This window comes from Chroicocephalus ridibundus, chromosome 1, assembly GCF_963924245.1.
Source record: "Chroicocephalus ridibundus chromosome 1, bChrRid1.1, whole genome shotgun sequence".
In the NCBI taxonomy this organism is placed as follows: domain Eukaryota; kingdom Metazoa; phylum Chordata; class Aves; order Charadriiformes; family Laridae; genus Chroicocephalus; species Chroicocephalus ridibundus.
Window position 1 is genome coordinate 204,603,090 of NC_086284.1, and position 26,215 is coordinate 204,629,304.

At 39.5% G+C, this 26,215-nt stretch overlaps 1 protein-coding gene across 2 annotated transcripts; it reads right to left on the bottom strand.

Annotated features, from left to right (window-relative positions):
• Positions 1 to 456: 456 nt before the first annotated feature.
• On the bottom strand, positions 457 to 26,215 carry SLC26A4 (solute carrier family 26 member 4). 2 transcript variants are annotated; one of them, XM_063323416.1, is made up of 20 exons: positions 25,808 to 26,214; positions 25,291 to 25,430; positions 23,917 to 24,027; positions 22,197 to 22,387; positions 21,550 to 21,714; positions 18,793 to 18,945; positions 18,599 to 18,681; positions 17,516 to 17,663; positions 14,953 to 15,066; positions 14,099 to 14,176; positions 13,801 to 13,896; positions 12,253 to 12,359; positions 10,826 to 10,895; positions 10,402 to 10,494; positions 10,204 to 10,299; positions 8,177 to 8,407; positions 6,647 to 6,701; positions 6,263 to 6,408; positions 4,985 to 5,068; positions 457 to 3,354 (listed from the first exon to the last, which is right to left on the bottom strand). In XM_063323416.1, exons 1-20 carry the CDS (start codon positions 26,152 to 26,154, stop codon positions 3,331 to 3,333), a joined length of 2,532 nt encoding a protein of 843 aa, XP_063179486.1. In that variant the 5' UTR covers positions 26,155 to 26,214; the 3' UTR covers positions 457 to 3,330. The 2 variants fall into 2 exon arrangements, 1 of the variants encoding a protein (XP_063179486.1); XR_010069553.1 differs by lacking the exons at positions 457 to 3,354; positions 4,985 to 5,068 and adding an exon at positions 7,823 to 7,845 and having other exon boundaries at positions 6,330 to 6,408; positions 25,808 to 26,215.

Below are 26,215 nucleotides of genomic sequence, written 5' to 3' on the forward strand. Positions count from 1 at the left end.
CGGTGGGATACTGCCATTATAGAGTGCTTCTGTAGCACTGGAGAAAGGAAAGGAATATAAATACAATTAAACCATAGGTTATAGATGTGGTATAGGAAGTGGCCTCAAGCAGTCCTTCCACAATCCGAAGGTAGCAGCGGCTCTACTCCAGCACCCTCACTGAGTCTCCAGGATTGGGATCTCTTGTCCCTACAGACAGTGTGCTCTTGTCCCCGCAGACAACGTCTCCCATCATCTTTATAGCCTTAACATAAAAAAGCTGCCGTTTAAGCCTAATGTTTCTTTTCTTATCCCCACAAGGCAGAGAGAACAGGTTTTCCCGTTTGTCTTTGTCCTCAAAAGGCAGACCCAAGGGGAAGCATGACGCTCATCCCTCCATAAAATACTTTTATTTTCCCACAATTAGAATTCATAAAGAGTTTTTAAAAAAAACCCAAATGCACAGGTGCACAGAGCCTGTTTTCAATGTGGACAACTTTATTTTCTAGTTAATGGATACAATTACTTTTAAAATACAGCTTTTTAAAAGGATAAAAAACAAATTTAACACCTGACATGCAAAGACGGAGTGGTAATACTCAAAATGCGTACAAAAATATCACTTCTTCATTCTACTCGAAAAAGAAGCACGGCTAGTTGCATTGCTTATGGATGTTTGAATTAGTACAAAATTGTACAGAATTTTAGCTTCATTGCAAAATCCATTATTCGGGTATCCTTCATTTTGATGGATACATAGATGGAAAATTAAGAAGCACATACCCCCTGACCCACTGAGAAAGGTATTTGAATGCCTTCTGCATGTTACCTCTTACCATTCTGTGTAACTATAGGCTTTGTGTGCAATGCTATTTTTCAGGAAAAGTTGAATGTTTTGTGCCAGTTAAATTAAGAAAAAATACAACCATGCCTTGAAGAAATGTGCAGGCTAAGAATAAGTGCATTGCATCATAATTTATCACAATTAATTCCAGACAAAATGTCATCTGGAAAGCAAACTGGAAGACTGTTGAATACTTAATTGCTTTTTCTAAATACCTGTATGGACAAGAACTGGAGAAGGTTCAAAAAATAACCAAAGCCCGCATTTCTGTCAAGTAAGAATCTATACTCAAACTTCACAGTGCAGATGTCCTCTTGAGGAAAAAAAAAAATTCCACTGCTATCATTTTTTATACCATCTTTTCCATAGTATTTGTTCTGCATAAAAATCAGCTGAAAGCTCACTTATCAGTCCCCGGTAGGATATTTTACTTTTTACGTAAAATGTACATCCACTTTAGAAAAGCAATGCAGCTTCTGCCTTGTCCTTCATCGCCCTGTGCTGCGTGTACTGGCAACAGTGGCCTACATTCAGGTTAATGTAAGCTGGGGCCACGGCCCGATAGGAAAGCTTTGTCAGTAACGTGGGCAGAAGCGGCAACCTCCCGCGTTCGGCTGGCGAATGGAAGGGGAGAGAACGAGGACAGGTAGCGCTAAAAGCGTGAATTGCCAAATCCCAGCCTGAGCCTAAGCATTAGTGTAAATAGAAAATAATGCTCCCATCTGAGGAGGCGCGGATCAGTCTGATTTGCCGCTTAAACACACGCCTCGTTCTCACTTTGTGGAGATGCCAATCTGACGTACAGATGGCGTACGTCTATTTGTAAAGACAAACCTGCATTTTTGCTGGGTGGACTGGAACACCAGTATCACCTAGGCTGATGCCTGTATTGCATTTGAAATGAGAAAATTCACTGACTGTCATGAGGACTGAAGTTTTTGCCTTAATTAGAGAATAAAGATGTCAGTCTGATGCTGTTACTTACTATGCAAGATACTGTCCAACTGACTGAAGGTTACAGGATTTTTTTCACGGATTTTGATGGAGTTCACTCAGGTCCTTAGGACAGAATAATTTATGTAGTGCTTAGCTTTTAACCTGAGATTTTTCACTAACATTACTTGCAGCAAAAATCTTCTTTGTGCAGTGTGATATAGGAAAATTTCTCTGGCATAATCAAACAAGGAGACTTAAATATGTGAACATACTGAAGGTAATTAGCCCACATTGTGAAACTTATACCTGGACATTTCTTACACTTTTATTATTATCTGTTCCCTCACCATGCAGGGTTTTTTTTGATTAAAAAAATTAATGCAGTGCTAAAAAATTTAAGGTAGCAGTCTGTTTTCCATCAAAACACATTTCTTCTTCATGAAAAGTAAGAACATTGATTTCCTGTCTATCTATTTTATATAGTCCTAAAGTAAGGATTAGAGTTTTGCAGGTCAAATCCTTTAACTTTTGTAAATTATTGCACTTGTGCATTTTGGACTGTCAAACTTAACAGCAGTGGTTTGATGTAAAATATTAAAAGACAAAATATGCTATATAAAAATATAACTATTCATAAAACTAAATAAACTCCTATATTCCATTTTTAAAAACCCACAAACCTGTATACTAGGTCACATTCTGACTTTCTTACTTGCACTCAGTAGCAGCCAGTTCTACAGACTCCATTAAGTACTTGGGGACTAAGCTTTTCCTTAATCTAATTTATGTCATAATCTGCCTCTGGATGAAAGATATGTAACCTAGCCAAAATAATCTTCTGTGTATACTTAGTTTTAGGGACAATCATTAATAGTAGTGCATGATTTACTACCATGGGATTAATACAGAACTAATGAACCCATATCCAAGGGTCTTTTCTATTGAAGCTTATGCTATTTAAAGTTTTATAGTAGTTCAGTGCCATTTTATGTTCATGTGACTGTTTCACCTATCACCTGTTTCAAACAACCTGCAGCAATTTAAGGAATTGCTTGGAAAAAATGATCATGATACAGTTTTCAAGACTTGTCACCACATGTACGCTCACACTATTGTTCTAGAATTGCAAAGCCTTGGCCAGCTTGAACCCCTGCCCCCTTGCTAGTCATTGTACAAATACAGAACAAAAGGCTTGCATCCAAAGATTTTGGTCTCTTCAGCTCTCCTGGTCAGACCGCAAAGCAGAGTTTCATCCTCTACACACTGATAAAACAGTGTAATGCACCTCTGCCTCACTAGTCCCAAAACTGAGTACATCTTTTGTAACAGTCTTCTGATTCTTTTTTATCACTATATCATATTGGAAAGTGCTTGCTGAATCAAGGTCCAGAATATTTCCAGGATAACGTTAACTAAAAATTGGAGATTTCTAGAGATCTATATCATTCAGACAAACAATCAGGGTTTTCTTCAAGTGCAAAGATTGGTTTCATCGCAGAAAATGCTTATATAGTACCGGTGCATAAATATTGCTGTGAGCTCACAGGTAAGACAGTACCAGCAGTCCGTCCTCATGAAGCAAGCCTGCGCATAGCCTAGTGAAATGGTTTGCAAAAGGTGGAGAGAAACGGGCCATGGTTAGTTCTGAGTACACACCGCTTGGAAAAATAAAATGTTTGTGCATGTGTTAACTAAAAACTACCAAGTTCAACCTGGCCTTAATGGAAGTACAGAGAAAGTAACTGTTCTGAGGCAGCGTCCCTTTGGCTTGTGTCCGCATTGGACAATTCAGTCAGGAAGCTGCGGGTCTGAAGGTTACTAGCTCTCACCTTCAAAATGTGGCTATAAAGGTGCAGGACAGAAACCTCTCAGAACACTCTTTGACCTTGGATTGTTAGTTTTGTGTCTGGCTTCTTTTCTTATTTAATAATGTAAATATCTAACCAATCCTGTGAATAACAATCAGAATTCATGTCTTTTGAGCCTGCCATTCCCAAATGCTTCTGTTACAGAATCATGGTGTCTTTCTAGCTTTTTTAATCCTTCATTCCTTTCTGCACAGTGACTTAGAGAATAGTGGAAAGTGCTTCTCCCCATGTTACTGATAAAGAGTAATATTTGGGTCTCTTGCAATATTCATACCAATGAAAAAAGGAGGGGGTCAATCAGGAGTACCAAGTATCACGATCTACTCACCAAGCCCCAATGAAGTTTGAGAGGCTTTTGTTTAGGGTCTTGGCTTCTCCTCTCACCCATCTGCCTTCCAAGCTGACCCTACCTTTTCCTACAGAACTTCATGCTATGGTGGAAACTACAATGCAGGGTAATGCTGAGAACCTCTACCCAGCCACAACCTTGTCCTGCCTGCTTGTCTCCAGGGTCCTCTACATCCCACATGCACAGGAACCTTGCTGCCGCATTTTGCTAGAGCATGACAGAGGAAGGGTCACAGCATGCCTCCAGCCCCTTTCCATTCCTGCTGCTGGAGCAGAGAGGCCAAGCACAGGGCACTACCCCATTTTAGGCAGGGAATTAAGAATGGAGTTCTGACTAGTACCACAGTAGCATAATAGGAGGGACACATAATAATCATGCCTTTACCTACACGGAGTGTTGTAATGCTTCCAAGGTATTGATACATCATTAGTTTAATCCATCCCAGGCTATAAAAGGGCATTTAGCCCCATCTCCTATTTTCTGAATAAGTGGCCTGTGTGCTGCACTGTTATTTTACCAGTAAGTGCTACTTTCTTTTCTGGCAGTATTCTGTAAATACAAAATACCATGGTATCGCTTTAATGGACTTGTGTTGTTGCATGTTAGTTATGTGCAGTACACTGCTTTGCTGCAGCTGCCTGTAAAATGTTTAGATTGTGCAAAAAGATGCCTGCTGTGTTAAACAGAGGAATGAAGGTGGAAGTTGGCCATAATTTTTGGACTTGGGTGCCTCAAGCCTTACCAAGTCTTCTCTTAGGCACCTAACTCATGCCTGTGTAAGGCTAAAGAGGTGCTTGTGCACATACAATCTACTACATCTCAGAATGACCTCGACTTTCTCCACCAAGCACTGACAGCCAGGTGCCCAAGGAAGGTATTTATTTATGGAGAGGGAAACTGTTGAGGGCTCAGTTCATCCACCATCCTCTCACAGCACGACTCAATGCAAAGGAATAAAGCCAGCAGTATTCTGTAAGTACTAGACACATTCAGTTTCAAGGTGCGTACCTCTTCCTGAACATCAAGTTCATCATCAGGACAGCTTGTTTCTGTGAATTCTATGGGTTCTTTAGACTCCTGCATGAGTGAAATCTTGGTAGAAAGAAATGAAGAAACATGATGAGTTACACATTGTCCTTATCATTTAAGCTGATTATTACTCTGAAGTACCTTAATATAGCTTCCCCAACTCACAAGAGTCTGTTGTTTACTGTTCCTTGACAAAACTGTTGCTTTAGTTGAGCTGAGAGGAACTTAAATGTTGGAAAGCTTTTGGTTCTGCCTCTGCTGATATGACTAGTTATGGCTGTATAAAAATAATAAAAGCAGAGTCGATTTCTAAGATGCTGTATGGCTCTGCCAAAATGTTAATCTTGATTATAAGACAGGACCAAACTTTAGATCCTGGGTAGTAAGCAAAAATTATCAAAAAAATAAGGGCTCCATCCTGGTTATTTAACAGTAATATTAATTTTAATTACTATTTATTCATAATACTATAATAGCGATTGCTAGGGAAGGAATTGTAGTGAAAAGACAGGATATCATTATAAGGCCATTTTTCTAATGTGGCCCCACATCTTTAAACACTACAGAGTGTTCTTATCTTAAAAACTGCAGAATACAACTAGGAAATGCACAGAGAAGGGCAGCAGGAATGAACACTAGTGCGGAACAGCTTCCGTGCACTCACACCAAGTAGAACAGGACTCTTCAGCTTTGATCAGAGGTATATGAAATTATTAATAGCGTTGGGAAAGGGAGCAGGGAATGATTACTCATTGCAGCTAACAATCCAGAAATCACACAGGATTAAAACAAATGGGGAATATTTGTCATGTAACACATTTCAAATTACAGAACCCATCACCACAGGATAGTGTCAAGCTAAAACATGTAAAGGTGTTCCAAAAGGAGTATGACACACGCATCGAAGAAAACTCCATCTGCAACAATTAATATATTGGTTCAAATGCAACCTCCAGCTGAGGAAGTTCTTAAGCTGCCAGTTGTCAGAAACTAGAAAATGTGTATTAGGATGAAGTGTTCTTCATATGTCCTGTTTCTCCAGTTCTTTTCACTAACAAGATCCTGGGGTTGACAAACCCTTCTTTTGATCTAGCAAAATATTCATGTATTACAGAAGCTGACCAGTTTACTAGACTCTCACTTTATCCATACTACAGCTGTATGTCTAGTTTTCAAATGTGCCATGCTGTAATGGAAATTGCAAGAATGAATATGAGATGATAGAAGGATGGGAAACATACTACTGGATGTTCTTACCTTCTCAAAGACAGGATCCTGGTTGTCACTGTATGTCATTTGATTTCTTATGTAGAGAACAGCATCATGGACAGTCAAGAAGAATATGTCTTTTCTGACCATATCATCAAAGAAGGCACTCCGTTCCAGTTGAGATATAAGGTTGTCTGAATCAAATCAAATCAATCAATCAATCAGTCATAGCTTTGTCTTTACTTTCCATATTTCCTTTAAATCCCAGCATTCTTTGTGTCCCACTGCAGCCCACTAGGCTTATCAGTGTGATAACTCCAGTTTTTATTAGAACAAATGCTCCCACAGACACATCTAGAGATCCCTTCTCATCCCTCCTCATCTTCATTTTATTCTTTGCATGAGTGGTAGTAGAAACATTTGGATGTTTACCTTGATATGAAGCAAAGTATACTCTCACATCAATTCTCTCAAACTCTCTAATTATCTAAAAAAATAAAAGTTTGCAACAAGAACATAAATAAATAAAGTCTGTAAGGAGAAAATACATATATGTCTATATATGTAATGTATAGGCGCACACAAACACGTCATTTTTTTCAGAGTGTCTTAATTCCAAATTGTATGTTCTGTTTATTCATCATAAATAAGGAACTGCTACACTTAGCTATACTTAAAGATCCAGTAGTTAAGTACCTGGTTTCTGAAGTGGTTTGTCTTCAACTATGTAAGCGGAACTATCAATTTTACACATACATACATTGCCGCCTATTGAGGTTCTCATTCTGTTCTCATAATATGAATTATCATGTCTCTTCAAGTGAGAACTACGTGGGCCTGAGCAAGCTTTATTTCCCCCCAAAATATGTGTGATATGATACAATCTTTCATTGGCATATGCAAATTGTTTTACTCAGATTTTTCCCTCTTGCAGTGCACCACATGGACCTGTTCTTGGATGAAAAAGCTGCATATGGAAAAAATCATGTCTGTGGACCCCATATCTCTTTCGTGCCAGAAGCCGGAACTGAATCAAAACTAGGCAGAAGGCTGAAGCAAGGCACAGCATTCTTGTACTTCAGTTAGATAAAAGGTGGGAGACTGGATTCCACCCCGGCTCCCTGGTGGCAGGCAAGTCTCTTAGAAGGGTATTTTCAGAGGTGATTGCTAATTCCATCCCCTTCTGTTCATTGATAAACTAGAGTAATCTAAGATGTGGTTTATAGACAAGCTAAGCAGTCCCAACTGCAAAATGAAGTTAGTGAAAGCAGCAATCTGAACATACAAAGTATCATAAAAGATTGAAGATTGAACAATCTGGTCCTACACACTTGTAACTGGGCAACAAAAAATAATGGAAATACTTGGCCTTAATCTTTTCACCTAATTTCCCTTTCCCTAATTTTGCAATATTATCTCCTTATTACATAGTGTGGTGTTTGAAGATGAATTAATGAATGTTGATGAAGTGCTCTGATATTAGCCACAGAAAACCCTATAAAGAAATGAATCATTCTTCCTTCCTTCATAATTTAAATAATATGGAATGAATAAATAAATCATGTGGCTAAAGACTGAAAAGTGATGGTAAAATGAAATTTTTACTACCTCTGTGTTGAGTGAGCATCATCCTGTGCCCAGATTAAAGCAGGAGGCATGTGGAAAGAAAATATACAACTAAAATACTTCATAACATGCATACAAAGGGACCATATTTTGCAGTTCTCATTTTAGAGTACTTGACTATGCGACCTTCATATCGTTCTTTTAGTGCATTTTTTAAATTTTTTTCCACCTAAAATATGCATACACCAATATTCTACCTCTTGCTGTGTAAGTTTTGAAGGTATTTTTCAACATCAGACTTCTAAAAACTCAGCTAAAAATTCAGCTAACAGCTCTTGATTTACATACTACTGACTAGATTCATTTTCATGGAACACCAGAAAAAAATGCACTTACCGTTTTTATTGATTTCACAGCTACAATATCCAAGAATGTTACTGCTCCAAAATCAAGAATGAGACTGTGGATGGGCACCTTGGGGATGTTTACTTTGACTGGGAGTTCTGAATTCCAGTCCACCTGGATCTCTACTTCTTTGGTGGGAACTTGAAGATCTTCATTGTCTTCAGGTTCCTCATCAGGCTCAAAAGCTTCATTATTAATACCAGGCTCACTGATGATGCCATTCTAAATGTGCAGATAATATATGGAATATATCATTTAATCACGGAGAAAGTTTTGGGGTTACAGGAAACACTTCCCTGCGATACCTTTTGTTTCAGGAATGAACAAGACGGAGACTTGTGACCAGTACCCCCTGCTCCCAGCCCCTGGAAATGTGGTTAGTATAACTAATGCCATTTTATAAGTCAAGCAGCCATTCTCTGTGACCAACCAGGTCACGTATTCATTCCCTTTCCCTTCATTCTCAGGCCTTAAAGGTCCTGTGAACCAAGCAGACAAACAGATTTCTTCTTTCCCTCCCTACCAGCCTTAAGATTCCTGGGCACCAGGCCGATTACTCCCTTCCTTGCCAGCCTTGAAAGTCCCAGGCACCCGGCCAACCAGGTGTTGTTGATGACCCTGTCACAGAACAGGTAAGTGTAATAGCGCACAGAGCACTGTCCATAAAATCAAGCAGTTACAAGTCCTAAGTGGGGAATTGGACTGGAACTGCTGCTGGACAGTGAGACCCATGATCCTCGTGGCCAGGGACACCTGCATCATCATCTGCTTCCTGTGAGGACTGGGTGAGTGACTTGTCTTCTTTTATATGATTTTTGAGTCTAGATTATGATTGTTATACTGACATATCAAACCACGTATTAAGATCTGACCCAATCTGCAGAGGGTCCAGGTGATTAGAAACCATAAGTTAAGGTCTACGTGATTAGAAACTGTAAGTTAGGCTGTATTATAAATTCTGTATTAAACTACTTATAAATTGTACTACATTGATTCTGTTTGTAGAAATCCTGTGCCATTCTAGTAATAAATTCTGTGATATACTAACCATAAAATCCTGTTAAGGAAAATAAAGCTTTAATTGTAACTAGAATTTAGTGCCATCGTCATTCTGCCAAGGATCCCTAAAAGAACCTGTCTGTCCCCTTAGTCTTGGGTGGCAATACTGCATCCAAGAATTTAAAGAAAAACAAGATAGAGCACATTACCTCCTCCTCTGTGCAGTGTATTTCCTTTCCTCATTTTTTCTTTGTTAAAAGAGCATCTTCCTGCAAAAAGGCCACTATCCAGAAAAATAAATACCTCAGAGCTACTCCTTCCCTCATTAGCTTAATTTCTAGGAGATATTTGAGACCAGCGTTTTCATATTTGAATTAGATTTACTATATATGATACCATGGTAAAATGGTCAAAAGCTGGAATGTCACATAAATATGCATTTAACTGCATCATAAATTGTAATATATACGGGAAACAGTACATCCTGCACTGAGAGCCATGACAATAGAAAACCCATGTCTAACTTCCAGCTCTGGAGACTGAATAGCTTGCCTGTACCTGTCCACCCCTGTAAGCATTTAATTATTGAAATGTATGTTCCACACTTAGAGGAACATACGCTGCTTTCTTTAAAGAGGATGTGGAAGGCCAAGTGATACAGCTCACCTGTGCATAGCAAGCTGTGTAACAGGAGTATGTACACATGAAAGAGCCAGCACTTTTACTGCACAGAGATAATCTGAGGTGCTGAGAGGTAGAGGTAAGTTCAGGGAATCCCTTGCTTCCACTCCTGTTAACACTATGACTGTCACAGCTGCCTGAATCTGTGGGGTCTTTGGCAATAGGTGTACTGCTCTGCTAAGTCTCTGGCAGGTCCCAGACTTCCTACCACAGTAATAAGTCACACTTTTCCATCTTTATTTTAAAGATGAGTACAGAGGAACTCATAATTAAGGCTAAAGTAATAAGCTGTAACAGTAATCCTTTGAGAAAGAGTAGAAAGAAAAAAATAGGTTTACCTTAGTAGCTTTTAATTTCCCCTTCTTGATTAGCTTTTGTATCTTCCTCAGTGCTTTGAGTCTCTTATTATATACCTTGACTGCATCAAATCCCACCTAAAGAAAAAGGATCAAAATTATTTAATTTTACCTAAATACAATTCTGATGAAATCACAAAGATAGTTAAGAAGCATCCAAAACCATCACATATCACTCACTGTGGATTTGAGGCTGCTTTTCAGTCCATCAATGTTAGCATAAAAAATTGGACTTGAAAACTTGAGAATCTTCACACCTTCTGGTTCTATAACCTATTGCCAAAGAATATAAGGTTAAACAGCAACAACCATATTTTGGCTAATAAGAAGCAGTTTAACCATTTCAGCAGCTAACTATGTATCTAATTCACAAAAAATGGCGTATCTTTGCTGATAACTGAGGTGATTCAGTTTTTTGAAGCTTACAGCCCCAGCATGCAATATGGACCGACCATCTGGATCAAGATGAAGAATTTAATGCTGAAACCTGTTATCTTTGAGATACAAGTTATCTTCCAAATTCAAGTTGTCCACGATGTGCAAAGCACAGCCTTGTCTTACACTGGCTTGTAGACTGAAGGGGAACAACTTAGCAATGACTTACATTTTTGTAGTCCTTGACCTTCTTGTAGATGTCTGTACCAGGAATGTTTCCAAAGCCACCCCATGAAGGACTAACAGAAACAAAAAGACAGTGAAGGTAAACATCATACTTAGGCATTGACAGAATTGAAGGGATTGCTGCATACAAACTGTCATAGACACTTGTAGTCTGCTCTTTTCTGCCAAATTAACTTCCAATAACATTGGAAAAGTGTTGTATCTTTTGTGTTGTGTGTCTTTTTCTGAATTGTAGTGAATGGTCCATTTTAAAGACAAGTTACTTTGGTCTCAGCCTACTTGCTGCACCATTTCTATGTAAAGTTGCATGAAAAAATTGTTCCATTTGTTTCCCAAACCAGAAAAAATGTTTTAAAAGTAGATTAGTTTTGTTTGAATGAAAAAACAATTTTTTGACTCTGAAAAAAACTGATCACTTCTTTCAAATCAACTGAAACAATACATTTATATTTTTCAGATTATTTAAAACTTTTTGTCCAACCCTTTTAATTTTTCTTTCAGTCAATAACAAAGCCAAAATATTTTTCAGTCTCCAGATATATTTTTAACAGTTGAAGCAAATTCTTTTGAAGTTTATAAAGCTTCATCTGTCTTTTATATTTTGATTTCACAAATCTGAGTTGAATTTGGGAATGTTTTTTGAGGATCTTCACATTTCGGTTTTTATAGTCTACTATTCTGTAACAACTTTTGCAAGACTTCATTTGTTTGCATTTGTTGACAGTGCAACTATCCTTTAGTATGACTAGTAACCATACTCTCTGGACTCCAGGCTGAAGGAATGGGGTTATGTTGTATTTTCAGAGAAAAGATCAATGAAAAATAACAAGATGCCCAAAGAAGGTTCTGCAAAGCCACCTTTTCTCACCATTCCACTAGGATATGTTCTTTGAGCAGCAACAAATGAGCCACAAGCAGAACATTTTGTCTTATTCTCATGTTTTCTCTTCCTCCTCTTTTACAGGCATACACTCAGTCTTGTATAAGCAGTAAATGAAAAGGTTATTGGCATGTGCAACATACTGTAGTAGTATTACATGCTAAGAGTTACTATAATGATCAATTAATTACAGAAGCCATTCATACATCTGTTTATATTTGATCGGGAATGCTCCTGTCCCTTTCTAGAACTCAGCTACGTGGGTGCACAAATAACACAGGGCTAAGTACCACCAGAATACACCACATGATATAGAACAAATACTGATAAAATAACGCATCTTCTCTTATCAGTATAATTAAATGATAGCACACAAACAGTGTTTTGTTCTAAAGAATAGATTTTTTCCATCTCAAAATTTTTGTAAACCCAGGCAGATTTTCGGACACAAATCATTTTGCTTTTCAGCATATTGTCTTCCTTTTTCATGGTATAGCACTAACAATTCTTTCTGATCCTGTGTTACTTACAATTGAACTCTCAGCACAACTGTCAGCAATCCAAACAAAAGACCAGCAAGTAATCCCAAATCAAGTCCCAGAATGATGGATGCTACACATGTAAAAACCCAGATCATCTGGAGAGGAAATAACAAATGTCAAGTCTCTTAATTATAACATAACTCCTGGTCACGCTAAAGAATTAGTAGACCAGACAACATGAGTAGCAGAAGAATTTAACTTTGGAGATGATCATAGCACACTGGCAATTAGATGACTTTCATACAGAAGTCTTCCTCTTCCTCCAAGATGTTTCTATACAACACTATCTTATTAGGCATAGTTAGGTTTTTAGGAAATAAGATTTTTTAAAGTAACAATATCTATCAAGGATCCAGTTACTTTGGTGAAATTAAAGGGGATGCAGTTAACCATTGCATTTTCTTCTTTATGATGGTGGCAGTCTTTGTTAATGTTTCTGTAGAAATTGGAAAGAATTTATTTTCCCAAGATGTAAAATACTGTAAGATGCCCCACCTGCAGACATATAGAGAGGGAAGGGGGCTCCTCAGTCATATCTAAGAATCAGAACTGTTCCAAGGAGAGGTATTTCATATTAACAGATCAGTGGCACTCTCTAAAGTCTCCACTGAATATTCAGGCAGAACAGTTGAAGTGGGCTCCTCGGTTCCTCTCTACGTCACTGCCCAGGCAGAACACCCCGTGGATCCAATCATACAAAAAGCTGAGTGCCCGCACTTCTTACTGAAGTCAGTGGGATCTTTTACCTATAAAGAGGACTAGTAAATGATTGACTAAAAAATTTCAGATCTACCTGAGGCAGGTACTGTGCAATGGCACACGCTGTAAAATCTATGCATAGTTAGGACTGCATGGAGAAAATACCTTCCATGCAATCTTTTCCTACCCTCTTCCACAGAAAACAGAGTGGGAGATGTAAGCAAGTACCCTGAGATATGGTTATAGTGGTTCGTAAGAAAGGCCTGTTCAGCTATCACTTAGCATGCCAAATGTATCCACATTCTAGTTTACATTAGTCTTGCCACAACAAGAAAACATATTTTCTGAGGACTACCTGAGATTATCCAGGCAAATGGGATGCTAATGTGGTAACAACATAAATATATGTACATGAATTAAGAAAAGGTCAGCTTTTCTGACCCATTTAAACTATGCAAAAGATAAAAGCAGGATGGTAAAGGTGGCAACGGGCCATCTTTATCCTGATTTTCAAGCTATCTCAACACAAGATTGCTGTAGACTATGATAATTGCTATGAAGGAGTCATCACTTCACAGGAATACCCTGACAGGCACCCTTACTGTGGGGTATAGGGAATAAAGAAGATAAGCAGAATACTATGTAAAACTCTAAAACAGGGAATTTTAAACTGGCCTCATGGCATTTGCATTTTGAGGACACACATAAAAGTTTTCTGATGTTAACTCTACAAAATTCTGTTTATGTGGTAGTTAAGAGAAACTTGGATGGCATTAAAAGGCAAAAAGAAAACCAGGCAAAAACATTCAGGAGAAAAGAAAAAGACAGGTTACTTACAGCATCCACTTTATTCTGTCTCCACAGACGGGGAACATCAAACACTTGCATGAACATGCCTTTCAAGTTAGCTATGACTACAGCTGCCAACACAGACTGTGAGAAAAATTATGAAGAAGTGCTATTCAGAAGCAAAGATGCATATTAAGATAGCGTTCAGCATTATACACTATAAATGAGAGCCTCGTCTGGTATCAGCCACCATAGTTTAAACAGGGCTATTAATCCTGCCCATCAAAGGTGAGCATTTGGATCTGATTGGTGCTGGTGGCTGTGCTGCAGAGGGCAAGTACGGTACCTTTTGTAAGGGCTCTAGCAACTTCCCCAGGGCAACAATGGAAATCAAAACAATCCCAGCAGAGATTATACCAGCAACCTGTGAAGAACAGAGTGTTTATAGGAAATGAACTTATTAAGACTCTATCTTATGTTTCTAGCATTACAAAGAAAAATGTACAAGTAGTTGCACATTACATTTCTTTAGGAACAAGGAGACCTGCCAAAATGCCATTGTGTTTAGGTGTACGTGGACAATCATTATACACTTCAGCTAACACAGAGGGAATTCAATTAAGCAGGTAGTGTAAACAACTGCACGCAAGGTAGTAGCTCTTGGAGGGGTTATGTTGCATAGAAAGATGAAAGAAGCAGAGTCTGTGTGTCAGCTGGAAAAGGGGCTGCTGGATAACCTGTAGTTCTCCACTGTTAAAAAAGGCAAAGCTGTAATACTGTAAAAGAGAGTAGCTTACTCAACATGAGAAAGATGGCACATGGGCAGATGATGAATGGCAAATGGCAGGGCTGCTCAGGCCAGCACTTGGGAACTTAAATATCTCCTAGGCAGCTGCGAGAGGATTTTTGCCCCCATCCTGAGTTCCTACTGTGACAAAGCCAGTCCTTTAATTGTGAATGAAATTCTGGGGAATTAGGCTTGAAGGATTTCTGACCCCTAATCTAACTCATGCTATGTAAAACTTGATTGCCCTCTTCTGGCAGAGCTACAAAAACGATTCACTACCAGAGCACAAGCTAGCTACCTGTGGCTTTCCATGTGCCAGCAACACTAGGACTATTTTCATCCCATTGTGAAAGCTGTGCCCTATATAAGATTAAATTTGCTTGTGCACAGTACTAGTAACAATAGGTCATTACCTGAGTCTTTCCACCAGTACTTTCTTGGACTGCAGTCCGTGAAAGAGCAGTAGTTGCAACAAAACAAGAAAAGGCACCTGAAAAAATGTTGCTGAACCCGAAGGCAATAAACTCCTGAAAGATAATTGGATGATGCTGTAAATAGAGATACCTGACGACAATTTTGCAATGGAGAATGACAACAGCTTCAACAGTAGTTTATAAAGTAGGTAGCACAATAATATTGAGAAGAGTATGGATTAGTAATAGTTGTTAAATGTTTACACAAATTCCTCTTATGCTAGCATAACTCCTTGTGTTTGGAAATCAATACAATGAAGTTGTTATTTCTCCCTAACATGGACATACTCGTCTTAGTATAAAGACTTTTAAAGCTTATTTCCATCAGTGGTATCAAACCTAACATTTCTAACAATTACACTGGTATAACTGCATCAACAAATGGTTTTAGTATAAATTTAACTCCCAAGTATCATCAGCTAAACAAATAATTTTAATCAGCACAACACTCTGAGTTTAGACAAGCCTTTAATTAATGCAAAGCGTTGTATTTTTAGTAGAACTAATCAGGAACTTTGCAATAAAACACAGTTTCACTGAAAACTTCTAGCTTGTTGAGCCAGAAGTTTTTCACTCTGAACATCCCAATGAACTCACGCTGAGTCCCAGGCAGCGTTCTCATAGATTTGCCCCAGGGTCACAGATGCTGGCGCCTACTGATGCTGGTTGTTCTGCTCAAGTGACAAGGACCCTGGGAGCTTTATGTCCTGGGATCTGGGCCATTCCTCTGCTGGGAAACGAGGCGTTTGGGAGCTGCCTGCAACCCCATATAATTGACAGAAACATTGTTTTCACTAAGCCGACATAGTCACAAGAGCTTTTCACTCACTGCAAATTTTTAAAAATATATTACAAGGTTTGATTTTTTACTCTCTCCCTTCTTTTCTCCATAATGAAATTTCCTATAAGCTTTTCATTAAGCTCCACTACAAGAGCAGGATTTTGAAGTCATGTTCTTTAACAGAACAGACTTAGATTCATGCCTATTTCCATGTAACAGCTGTGCTCCGCAAGAAAATGTTGGAAGTACAGTTCCTAGTGTTCTTAGATCTTAACAATCTATGAATCTATGAAGACAAAATAAACACTGGCAGATAACAGTATTGACCTGTCCTTCAAAATTCTTTTACTACCTGCTTTTATGATGTTATTTTAACTTTCCAGTTCAGGTAAACTATTTCCCCTTCATTCATAGCTGCATTTAACTTTTGCTATGTGTAAAATTCATAGTATAGTATTGAAAGGAAGGCACTTTGCTTTTATAGACAGTAATTCTACGACTACAATATTTAATTAGTATCTTTGAAGTACATCAGTGCTGGCAGAACAGCATATTCCACAAAAAAACAGCATAAACAGCTCTTCCAGGAATATGTATTATTCATTCAGATTTATTAACTGAAAGTCAATGCAATTTAGGCAACTTTAAATCAAAGTGGTACCAGATATGAACTTTGTGTATTATAAAGTGTCCATCATATTCAGAAGCATAATTTTGTTACATACTGCAAAAAAGTGTTTCCAAAATGAAACTTATGTAATCCATTAATACTAAAATAAAGGACTCATTAAACAAAGTATTCAGCTTATCTTTTTATTGTAGTAAGTGTATTTTCTCATATGTTCAAAGGATAAAATTCAAAAGTAGCAAAATTAGCGTAGATGCAGGACAAGGAAGCTTTCTGACATTCTTCTCCCACGCCCATGGGGAAACCACAAAACCCCTGGTGAAAACACTGAACAACTACAGGAATCCTCTAAGAGTTTGTCAATGCATAGCTCACGTAACGTTCTAGCTATGTGCCTTCAGAAACCAATGGCTAAAACGAATCAGCCATTTGGTGCAGACAGTTATTCAAGTATGTTCATATGCTGGTCGGCATTTACTTTTGTGAAGGTGCAGGACTTACTTAGCTATACAGTTACAAGTATATTTATATTGATGTCACTGGTGTCGGGCTGAGAAGTACAATAATTTCTTCTGTCAGAATAAAATCATGCCTTAACTGAAAGGTTCAACTGATACAAATCATTCATGTAGACTATGCCTAAATAAAGGTGTCCAGAGCAGTTTCTTAGTTTGATATTGTCTCCCCAATCCCAGCAACAAACCTGAAAATATGCCTTACGAGTAGGAATGGAAAGCAGGTTGCTAAAGCCGACCATGTCAACTCATCACCAGAAAATTCCCCTATACAGTACTTATCTTTAATTACCTTTTCAGAGCTACTGCAGTCACTAAAGCCATACAGAAGGAATTGATTAGTATGAATAGCCCATACTGAAGATAAGAGCACATCTGTCTCATCTCTATGTGGTAAATTTGTCAGGTAATATATGGCCATTTCAGCTATTTCTTTTCAATAGTTGAATTTCTCCTGTCAGATTTCAACTTTAGTCTGAAAAATGTGCGTGAATGCTGTTTCTTTCATTTGGCTATGTAAGTCGACATGAAACAGAACTTAAATTCACTATGTTTATAAACTAGTTTTGTTATACATACCTGGTTTCCATCAATAGCATAGTCATACTTGGTTGCATATACTTTTCCCACAGATACGGCAATAGCATAAGCAACAATAGCAATGGAAAAGGAGGCTGCTATCATCTGGGAAAACAGGCTGACATCTGGAGGCTCAGGAGGCAAAAATCTAGCATTTAGAAAATGTATTAGTGTTACCAACTTTGATTAAATTCTGTTCTTACTAGAATTGTCAAGGAGTTTGAGGCGGAGGCATACAGGTTGCTCATAATATGAAGTGTAATGTTTCAAGTTAATAAAAAGGTGGAAACAGCCCATTGACATACGGAACACGCTTATCTAGCTCACCATAGCCCAAATCCTGATGCTATTAGTCAGCAACAAAGCTTCCATTGTTCTCAGCATGACTGAGATTTGGTCTTATGATAGCAAAGTGAAAAAGTACATTTTTTGAAGCATTGAATAAAGGATGTATTGAATAGTATGATGAATTACATAAATATGTTAATGACACTTCATACTTCTGTTAACATATTGTTAACATACTTCTTCAGAAAATCTCAAAAACATTTTATCCCCCACTGTGTTTCCACAAATTTTAATTAATCAAGCTCTGAATACCAAATGGAATGTGAAGGTTACTACTGTGAAGTGCTCTGAATCTTTCAAGTGAAAGTCTCTACCAGTGTAATCCTGAACATCCTTGCTTCTGTAACTATGGAAGTGACAAGACTGACTGCGGTAACAGTTGTGGCATGAATATGAACCACACTGGGATAACTCAGGTATAGAGAGAAATTAAATCTATGTAGAATTTAATTATTAAAAATCCTTTTTTTTTTTTTTTCACATCTTCCATAGTCATATATTCATTTCATGAATCAAGCAGACATTCCTAAGCCCATTTTACAGATAAAGGAAAGCTAGGCAACATATTTAGGTGGCATAATTGACAGAGCCAGAAGTAAACCCGACAAAATCTACATCGCTGAGTTCTAAACTCAGGTTACAGCTCTCAATATCTCTTTTATGTCTTTTCTCTTACCACTGTCATTTTTAGCCAATTAAAATAATACCTATTTCCCAGAAAACAAAGGCACTCACCCTCTTGGAATGCTCTTAACAATGCCTGCATTGTATTCTTTTTCCAAGTCAGCACCGTATGAAATGCCAGTGGCTACTATTGTCTGTAATAAAATAAAACAACAGTTTTAATACTTAAAAAGGGTTCTTGTCTCCCTGCAGCTAGCCCCATCTATTTTATCTGTTATCAGTTTTTGTTATGCTCCTTTGCTTACCACAATAACTTCTATTGGTATAGGTATAGGTATCTTGTGTTTGAACCGATCGTTTATTTCTTTAACTACCATGCAGACAAAAATGGTGAGGAGTCCAGCAATAAGATCTGCGATGTTGGTGGTACCAATTTTTTCAAATGTTTCAATAAGAGTCTGAAAAGTAAAAATGACAACATAAAACATGCCCATGTCCACTTGAAGGATGTGAAAATACTCATGAGAAGATCCAGATGCTTGGGGTTTTGGAGGAGGCCAAATTACTTCTTTGTTCAAGCCTGGAGGAGACCGAGGATAATGTACTGTCAAGGTGCTACGGAACTAATGAATGGATTTAATGGTGAATTTAACTGAAAAAGCATAACTGCAAGAATTGTCCACATCCTGATTTTTAGGAAATTAATACTAAGTAAGAAGAGCTAAACCCCTACCTGTGTTTTACCTCTACCTGTTCTTGGAGCAAGGAAGAGAAGATCTATAGCTGCTTCACTTTGTCCAAATAACAAGGAAGATACTAATTTTTCTATTCAAACGACAGCTATCAGTCCCACAGGCAAAACTCTGGTTCACTGCATGCCCAGTACATACGGTCTGTGGATTACGTTTCCTATTTACACTGTTGACTGTGTACTGACTCATCCAGAGAATGAGTATGAACACGTGGGTCCTGCCAGGCTGCGGAGATTCCTGTGCTTGAGAAAAGCAGTCACTAAACCTCACCTTATGGTACATTAATCCTCCCAGCAGAGTTCAGTCCCAGGCTGGAGGATTGTCTCAAGTGGGCTGCGATAGGCAGCTCCATTTTCTATCCTTGCTATGCCCTTGCTTGGTCCTATTGTTTATTGCAAACAAGTGCACATAGAAAACATAAAGGGCTGATTACAGAAACGCTATAAATACCATCTCTCTGTCCTCCCCCTAGGCATCAGGGTAATTCTCACTTGCCCCCTGTCTCCAAGTAAATGTAATTATTCAATGCATAGCTTTAACAGAATGAACTAGTAGAAAAGGCATTAGAAACAGGCTTCTTTCATCCTGGTTAGCTCCCCAAATACAGAGCTGTCAGTTTAAAGTCAAGGGGAGGGTTGCAGCAGCAGTACCACTGCTACCATTCTGAAAAGACTCTGGTTTTGAAACAAAACGTCTAAGTACTTAGTCAGCTATGTTTTCTAAGCTAAAGAAGAAGCCTTCCTGGAACACTGACTCAGATGCCTTTCTTCAGGTGACTGAAGACAGTTTTTGCCCATTGTACTGCTTACCATGGATCCCATTCTTACTGACCATCTCTCTCACTGCCCCACTTCCCAGGGAAACAGCAACTTCCTAACTTTGGGTTGCAAATTCTGCTAATGTTGGGTGCCTGTTGTTGCAGTTTGTTAAACACCACTTCTGAAGCAAGTCCAAAACTCACTGAAGCTGACAAGGCAAGTCACTGGTTCAGCAGACCAGAAATCACAATTTCTTTGCTCTACAGACATTGACTTGGCTCACCTGTAAGAACACAGAAGCTTTGAGCTTTAACCTAAAAAGTCAGCATTCCACTCAGCCTTGCAGGAGCTGTAAGAACCATGTAATTCCTTTTCAAAAATAGTTTCTACTAATGTACCGCCCTTCAATAAACATAAAAAATAGAGAGAGAAAAACCTTCTGGATTAATGAGTCCATCACCCTGCCAGGTCTGCTATAAGGTCTATTAGATAGCACTTTGTCTCATCTGATTTTCCTCGTTCTGAGGGAAAGAGTTTTCATTAATTCTGAAAAGGCCCATAACATAATACTTTTTGGTTTTTCCCCCCCTCAAATAGTCCACCAGATTTTTTTTCTAAATTTTACCTTGCTGTTTGTAGTTATATTCATCCTATTATTGCTATTCTAGATGTCTAATGTATTTTTGCTAGTCTGGTTGCCTGAACTGGCATGTAAAATCTGTAAATACATTTTTTTTTGTCTAGAACAGCCTCTTTTAGAAAGCTGTTATTCTAATGTGAAGTGCTATGGAAGATTTAAAATATTGTGAAACCGAACAGTTTCATGCTGAAGTCGGTGACAAAACTCTCAATAATTTTCCTGGGGAAGGAGACTATTCTGTAATACGAGACTTCTAGGAATTCAGTATTTTTGTAATCCGGCCAAGACATTTCTCCATTTGATCATTTCCTCTAAGATCAACAAATAGAGTTGCGACAGCAACATTTAGCCTCACCTTAGCTAGCCAGTAGATACCTGGCTGCATGGTGGGAATCCACATCCTTCTTTAGGTACTCACAAGTATGGCTACAGTGTGGAATGAAGAACTATGCCCTTTACCAGAATGACATGCTGGTTTAAGAGTAAAGGGGCTTGGGTCCAGTCAGCTTTGGGAGATGACCTGACAGTGTTAAGAAATGATGAAACATACCTCACAATAAGCCAGAAAGCAAGGGGTGGGACAGAAAGTAGTATCCAGAAGTGACAACCTAGAGAAGAAGAACTGTTCCGCTGGATAATTACATTTAAACTTTACATGAAAAACTGCTCTGCCTGCAAAAGACTTCAAGATGGCTATTAGACTTTCTGTCTGGGGAACCCCGAAAGCAGATTATTAGAGACCCACAGCTACAAATGAACAGCTGCTGACCTTCCTCAGAGTGAGAACTAAATGAATGCCCTATACTTACCACCATATATATGAACCATTCCCGTATGAAATGGAAGCAGAAAATAAACAATTATATAAAAATTCCAACATAAAACCAAAACAGATTAGAAGAGCATACTTACATATATTATGGAAAGGACACCATTATAGTTTCTAGTTGAAACATTTAGGACTATTTTCAATTGTGACACAAGCACTTGAAAAGCTGCTGCAGTTGTGAATCCCCCAACTAGTGGATCTGCAAGGTACCTCACAATGAAACCAATCTGAAGGACTCCAAATACTACCTGGCAAAAACATGAAGAATTAACAGCTTGCTAAACAACAAAAAGGTACACTTTTATTTGGTGATTTCTTATGCTTTGTTCTTTTCTCTTTGTTGATACAGAGTCTTAGGACCATCTTCCCCCACTGCAGCCTACTGTAACTTAATATCATGCCATCCAAGGAAATAAAGGAGACATGAAGAAATGTGTGCTCCAGGATATGCACCACAAGCACTTAGTTTCATGCAGGTCCCTTGGTCTGCAATCGCAGAGCTGTGTGATTCTTCTGTTGTCTGCATTCCCGGTCATGCTGCCACAGACTCTGCCCAGGATAAGAAGAATAATCCCCCAAAAGCTCTTCAGAATTTTAGATTACTTTCCTTTATTTTTATCTTTTACTACAGGAAAATGTCTTACTGCCCTAGTAGGTATTTCCATACCCTATGATTTCCCACTGAAATTAGAGCAATATCAACCTTCTGCCTTCAAACCAACTATTTTACCTGTAAAATTCCAACCAGAAATGTGAGGGTACTAGCAATCAGCACTCTCTGTGCATCTCTGGATTCAGTGTCTATCAGTGCCCCAGTACCATTAGTCCCTGTAGCATTACTGCCATCTATGAGAAAATTATCATCAGGGGCCATGCTCAATACAACAGATCCCACCATCAAACTGACTACAGGGAATGGACCTGTAATGACAAACAGAACATACTAAAGTTTAACGTACATCAAAAAGAAGCATTTATCAGACTAGACAAGCAAACTCTAAATCAGAAAATCCATTTAATATTTTAACTGGTCTACATTAGTAGTATTAGGGGGCCAGGAGCCACAGGCACTGCAAACGTGACACAAAGATACAATTCCTTCCTTAAATAACTTATGTTGTACATATAGGTGCAGTTTCATGCTTTGCTTAGGCCAATTTAGGGCTGTACCAAGGCCAAAAGGGGCAATATGTTCCAGCATCTCCCTGTATCAGCACCACAACCACAAGAAACACATCACTGATATAGCTGAAAGCAGCATTTTTTTTTTTTTTGTCAGTTAGTTTTCAGGTGATCCAGGTTGCCACATAGCTGCCTGGTCAGGAATCCCAACACCAGGTGGTGGCAGGAACATGCACCAAGGGGTAGGACCACATCTTTTGGCAGTAGTGTGGTATTACATTGGCTAAAGATGACTGAAACTATACTTTGGGCAAGATACAGAGAGAGTAATGATCATTGTGTCAGCAACACACAATCTAAAAGTAATCGTATTTGTTGCAGTTATTTACTGAAATTATGCAGAAAAGGAAAATGTCACAAAATGTCTAAAAGAAGGATAAGTTAATTTTACAGATACCTTAGCAGACACTTCACGAATAAGGGTATTGGACAAAGCATAAAAAGTAGTGTTTGATAACGTAGAAAGTAGGAATGTCAACATAAGTAGAGGTGACAACTCAGACCTGAATAGCAAATGTGAGCTCATAGCTAGGGTAACAAGAGGCTAACAAAGTGGAGAGAACATACAGAAGTATTTGATGCAGCAGAAAAGAAAGTTGATGAAGAAGCTTTGGGAGGGGAAAACAATCTATTCTTAGTAGATATGAACAAGGAAAAACTGTATGTTGTTAGAATGAAGAAAAAGAAACTTCAGTGATCAAGCTGTAACATGAATTTTAAATGTGAGAACTGACAGGAAATAAACCCCATATTTCAAAGAAAGTATTCAGAAAGAATCAACAAGGTTTACCCATAGCCTTGATGTGAGGACCTAGAGCGAGGCTGGAGTGGGCACACAGGTTCTGGGTCTCCGCGACAGGCAAGAAGATGATATTGTCCACAGTGATCAAAAAAGGATGCAGCAAGGAAGGCTTGTAGAGAAGACTAAGAGCTCTGTTTTAGCCATCTTGAGCTTTAGCTGATAGACAAAAATGTCTGCTCATACTGCCTACTGAGGCCTTGATCTTGTCATTTCTTGCACAGAGCGTGGCCAAAGGCAAGATTTAAACTTCAGCATAAATGCAGGCAAAAAGCATGCATGGGCACAACTGAAATTAGCTATTAGCCTGTGCAGAGAAGAAATAAACCTAAAGTCCCCCAAACCCACCAGTATTAATATTCAGCACAACCAATTTGGTTCAGAAAGTAGTTATCTTGTATGAATGTTTACAGTAAGGATTAACATTTTGTAACAGATCATTCACTGTAACTTGAACACGTGTCGTTACCAACTGAGATGTGCCTTGATGTTCCCAGGAAAAAGTATGTCAGGATGGGAAAAAAGGCAGAATAGAGACCATATCCAACAGGAACAGCAACCAGCAAAGCATATGCCAAACCTGAAATGACAGGCCATCAAAACGTCAGATTTTCAATCTCTCAACAAACTACAATCTTGTCTAGAATGGACTTTCAGAAAGATTTACTCCTTTTGCTCAGATACAATTTAGAATATGTTTTGTCAGTAAATCAGTTGCAGGCATATCCGTGTGTATCAACAACTGTAAATGGTTGTATATCCCACCCTGGTAGTTGGATGAGTAAGTACTGAAAGATGTTCCTATATTTGTGTAAATAGCACAAAACATAGGCTCGGGTGTGAAGTTTAAGTGGGGGAACACTGTTAAAGAGTGAATGCTTTTTTTCTGCAAGTCTGTGCCTCCCTAGCACGCTCCAAGGGAACAGACAGTAGGGAATACTGTGTCTAATTAGGAATGTGTAAACTGCTTTCTGTTCTCAGTGTGAATTTTTGCCCCCTTGTGCAAACACCTAATTTCCATTGAAGGGAAATGTGGGGTTGACACAGCTAGCTTAACCTCCCCCAGTCCTGAAAAATCGTGAAAAAAGTGTAAGGACACTATTGAAATGAAAGAAATGAATATACTGGATGGTGTTGGGGTTTAGCTAGTCTTGTCTGTGAAAAAGGACGTTATCAGCTGCCTCAGGCAGAATGGTTCTGCCCTTTAAGTCTTCCTTAACTAGTTTATTTTAATTAATTTCTACTTATTTCTAACACTTTTCTATTTGTTCATCTACTGAATGCTTTCCTAATACATGGAATAAGAAAATAAGGAAAACTTAACATTCTAAGCCATGTAAGTATCCATCAAGTTTATAATTTTTTTTAATGTGAATATGCCACCACCTCCTTGAGATACCTGAACAACTTCATGGACCAAATTTTAAAGGAGAGTAGATATCTATTTTGGAGCAATAACTAGATTTTTGTAGGCAGCTACAGGAGAGCTATAGGCTCAGATAACCAAGAAAGAGGAATAAGGCCACGTGACCTATCTGATTTATCACAATGCAATTAAAATTTTAAATATCAAAATGAATACTCTTTGAGTAAAAGGCTTGGGGAAAAAAAGTTAAATACATCTTGATAGCACATCAAAGGAAATTCAAATCTTCTGGCCAAGCAGAGAAAAAAAGAATAAATTAAATCCATCAATTATTTATCGCAAAATAATACCTAATATCTAGTATTAAATAACAAGTCTCAGATTTGTAATTCCATCTGCATAACATTAACATCCCCCTGTTCAGCCTCCTGCCTTACCGACACCTCGAGAACCGGGGACTGACGTGCCCGGCTTTACCTTGCAAGGTGGCGACGAGGCCGGTGCTGACCCCCGAGATGACATCGCTGACCAGCCACTCCTTCACCCGGTAGTTGGGCAGCCACTCCAGGATGGGCAGAAAGGACTTGGTGATCTGAAAGGCCCTTTTCCTTGAACACCTGCGAGAAAACACGTGATAAGCGTTCCCCGGGGGGATGCAGCTGGAGGGCCCCCAACGGCCCCCGAGCCGACACAACGCGGGGGCGATGCCCGCTCTAAGAGGCGGAGGTTGGCAGGGCCATGTCTTCCACACAGGGATGGGGCACGCGTTAGTGTGAAAAGCGCCGTCTCCTGAAGGAAGCACCCCACAGGCAACGGCCTCCACACGCTTCGATACGAAGGGGAGCCGAGATCCACTTATCGACAGACCGGGGCTCTTTGGGCCACTTTATCCCTCGGCGGGCGGAGTTCGCCGGCGCCGTCCCCCGGCCCCCGCCGCCTCTCCTCACCGCGCCCCCGCGGGCCCGCCGCCTCTGGGGGCCCCGCCGCCACCCACCTGCAGGCCGCCTGCGCCCGCTCCCGCAGCGTGGGCGGCAGCGGCGGCCGCCGCTCGTTCTCCTCCTGGAAGCCCGCCTCGCTGTAGATGGGCCGCGCCACCACGTAGTGGCTGAGCTCCGCCAGCGGCTCCTCCGCCCGCTCGCCCGCCGCTGCCATGGCCCCGCCTGAGGCGCAGAGCAGAGCACGGCTCCCGCGCCGCCACCCCCTGGCCGCCCTCGGCCGCCCCTCAGCAGAGCTGTCCGCGTCCTGAAGCCGCGCCTCAGGCGGGGCCGCCGGCGCCTCTACCTGCCCCCGCCACGGCTCTCCGGCCTGGGGCAGGGCGAGCCGGCCCCGCCGCGGCGGCATTTATACGGCCGGGCGCTTTATTTACGGGGAAACAGACAGACCCGGCTCCCGGCTGGCCCGG